Raw genomic sequence first — 3,483 nt, forward strand, 5'->3', positions numbered from 1 at the left:
AGTAAATAGTTAATAGTAAATAGTTAATAGTAAATAGTTGATAGTAAATAGTTAGTTGATAGTAAATAGTTAATAGTAAATAGTTAATAGTAAATAGTTAGTTGATAGTAAATAGTTAATAGTAAATAGTTGATAGTAAATAGTTAATAGTAAATAGTTGATAGTAAATAGTTAGTTGATAGTAAATAGTTAATAGTAAATAGTTAATAGTAAATAGTTAGTTGATAGTAAATAGTTAATAGTAAATAGTTAGTTGAGAGTAAATAGTTGAGAGTAAATAGTTGAGAGAAAACAGTTGATAGTAAAGAGCTGATAGTAAAGAGTCGATAGTAAAGAGTTAGTTTATAGTAAATAGTTGAGAGTAAAGAGTTGAGAGTAAAGAGTTGAGAGTAAAGAGTTAGTTGATAGTAAAGAGTTAGTTGATAGTAAAGAGTTAGTTGATAGTAAAGAGTTGATAGTAAATAGTTGATAGTAAATAGTTGATAGTAAAGAGTTGATAGTAAACAATTGATAGTAAATAGATACTTAATAGTAAAGGGTTAGTTAATAGTAAACAGTTAATAGTAAACAGTTAATAGTAAACAGTTAATAGTAAACAGTTAATAGTAAACAGTTAATAGTAAACAGTTAATAGTAAATAGTTCATAGTAAATGGTATTGGACAAGCAATTTCCTCAGCTCCAATTTGGAACTGAGCTCAGTTCCCAATAAACTGGACAACCAATTTCCTCAGCTAGTAAAGAGCTGATAGTAAACAGTTAATAGTAAATAGTAAAAACTGTTCCTGCAAAACACAACTCAGCCAACAGGACTGCTTGCAAAAAGGAGAACTATTCTCCTTAGTGCTGTAAATGTCAGAGAGGTGCATTAACAGCCAAAATAAAGGCAGTGAGAGACTCGTGGGCACAAACACAAAGTGTAGTTACAAGAAACTAAAAGTCTATGTCACTGACAACATTCCTTCTTTATCTATAGAATATATATATATTTTATATATATATTTATACATATAGACACTATAGCTACTTCTGTTCTCCCACAGAGCCACTGTGGAGATGCAATTCCACAGGATCACAGACCCACAGAAGGGTTTGGGACCTTAAAGGGACCTTAAAGATCACCCTGTCCCAACAGGGGACACCCTCCCCCAGCCCAGCCTGCTCAGGGCTCCATTTGTGATTTAAAGGAGAGCAGAATGCACTGAAAGCAGGGGCAGAAAGCACCAGAAATCCACCTGATTTCTGCCCAGTTTTGGCCCAAGTGACCCCCCGGGCTGTACCTGGTAGGAGTCCATGCACACGGGGCTCGAGGCCAGCTCCTCGTCCACCGCGTGCAGCTTCTCCATGAACGTGCTGTCCTTGCTCTGCTTGGGTTTGGGAGGTGGTGGAGGCCCCATGGGAACAACCTCGGCACTGATGTGCCTCACAGCAGGAGGAGTGACCTTCTCCACCTAGTCAGAAAGGCCTTGGTGTTAAAAGGTTGGATTTAGAGCACGGATTTCCAAGGACAGGATAAAGTCTCTTTTTTTTTTCGTTGTTGTTTTTTTCCTGGCCTGGCACAAGAAGGAAGGAGGGAAAAGCTTCTCAGGAGGAAATGGATTCCTCGTGTTACACTCACTTTGGCTCTCAGAAAGCACAGAGATAACGTCAAGACTCGCAGGAAAGGAGATATTTGGAGGGTTTGAGTATCAGCCTCAACATTTCTAGAGCTGATAAGCGAGTTATTGTGGCAGAATCCAAACCCATGGTGAGCAGAAGGGGGAATTATCAATACAACATTGCTCTTTCTGACTGCAGGGTCAGCTCTCAGGCACTGTCTTGCCCTTCTCTGCTGATCCTTGGTCCTTATCACTCTGCACCTTCCACTCCCACTGAGGTGTTGGTGTCCAGAGTCACCAGAAACACCTTCATGCTTTTACAAAACCCACTTTCTCCTCCTGAGCCAAGCACAGACAGCAACTCCCCCGCACTCCTCCCAGAAATAACCAGAAAAATAACCATTATCTGAGACAATAACTATCACCTGAGACAACTGTTTCCATTCCAAGAGCTTTAAGGGCTTATTTTGGACTTCACTAGCCACGCAGCAGCCAAGGCAGGGGGACCCCAAATCCACCCAGCACCCGGATTTGGGGCCAATAAATCAGGAACGAGGCCTGTGAGTTGGTTGTGAAGGAGGAAGGGGCTCCCCCCCGGGGTTACCTCGCAGGGGGTCCCCCCCTCCTCGTCGGACGAGCGCCGGGCCCGGGACCTCTTGGCCCCCCGAGGGGAGGAGGCCGTGCTCTCCACATCACTCTCCAGCAGGCTCTGCAGGGCAAGACAGGCAGAAGGGCCTCAAACTCTGCTCCAGCCAACATCTCAGAGGCTCTTTTTTAGCCAGGTTAATAACAGAGCGACAAAGGAACATCACGAGAAGGTCCGGGATGACTCACGGGTGTTAAAATAAAGAGGGCTCTCCTGCCTCAGACCTCTGCACAGGCTGCACTCACCTCTTCTGCAGTCTCATCCTCATCCTCATCATCAGGCTGGTACTCCTCATCAGATGAATCATCCTCCTCCAGGGGAATGTCCACAAACTGGGGTGGCTGCAGCACAAGAGAAGTGATTTCTTCACTTATGGGAGGCACTAAATCCCATCAGAAAGGCTCCGTGTCCTGCCTTTGAACAGGGAAATGTGCACAAGCAGCCAGAGGCCGTGCAAAGTTCTTCAATTCGCTCAAATATTTTATGGGAAAAGGTAGAAATCAGTACAAAAATAGAAAAAAGTAAAATTGAAGTAACAACCCTGGGGGGGATTTGTCACGTTTTGGGCGACAGGAATTTTTGCTGTCCCAGGGTGGGAAGCTTTTAATGGGGAGGATTAACAGGGTCAGAGCAGAGATTTCTGACTGAGGGAACAGCCCAAAGCCCAGAGAGGAGCTGCTCCAGCCCTCCAGAAGACCCCACTCACCTTCACCTCGTTCGCCTTCTTAATGGGGGAAATGTTCCACGTCGGGATCACCTGGGGAGAGCAGAAACCCCAGAGCTGCTTCAGAGCTGTTCCCACAGCTTAAAGGGGGCTCTTAAACCAAAGGAGCACCTGAGCCCGACCTGCACAGCGGCCAAGCAAGAACCAGAGCTCAGCCAAAGGCTCCAAAGCCCTCCTGGGACCTCCAGGCAGCAGCCTCTGGACAGAGGGATTCACTGCCCTGCCCAGCCCTCACCCTGTGCTGCTCAGCTCCAACCAACTCTCTTTTACACCCTTTTAACTGGTTTTTTTCCCACTGCAAGACTCCACCATGTGAGAGCTTCTAAACTCCCTTCAGGAGGCCCCAGACCCCAAACCAGCCACGGAACACCCTGAGCTGGAAGGGACCCACAGGGATCACCCAAACCCAGCTCCTGGCCCTGCCCAGGACACCCCAAAATCCTGTCCCTGAGAGTGTTGTCCAAGCCCTCCTGGAGCTCTGGCAGCCCTGGGGAGCCTGGTCAGTGCCCAACCACC

The 3,483-nt window shown here is 45.9% G+C and overlaps 1 protein-coding gene across 1 annotated transcript in view; it reads right to left on the bottom strand.

The window, feature by feature from the left end:
* LOC108494171 (GON-4-like protein) overlaps nt 1-3,483 on the bottom strand; it is a 12,009-nt gene that overhangs the window by 2,565 nt on the left and 5,961 nt on the right. Inside the window, exons 4-5 of the mRNA XM_017808403.1 lie at nt 1,614-1,622; nt 664-696 (exon numbers count right to left, since the gene is read on the bottom strand). Of these exons, the coding sequence (XP_017663892.1) occupies nt 664-696; nt 1,614-1,622 (42 nt within the window). The remainder of the gene's footprint in view (nt 1-663; nt 697-1,613; nt 1,623-3,483) is intronic.

The sequence above is a fragment of the Lepidothrix coronata genome, unplaced genomic scaffold (genome assembly GCF_001604755.1).
Source record: "Lepidothrix coronata isolate B3197 unplaced genomic scaffold, Lepidothrix_coronata-1.0 Scaffold23, whole genome shotgun sequence".
In the NCBI taxonomy this organism is placed as follows: domain Eukaryota; kingdom Metazoa; phylum Chordata; class Aves; order Passeriformes; family Pipridae; genus Lepidothrix; species Lepidothrix coronata.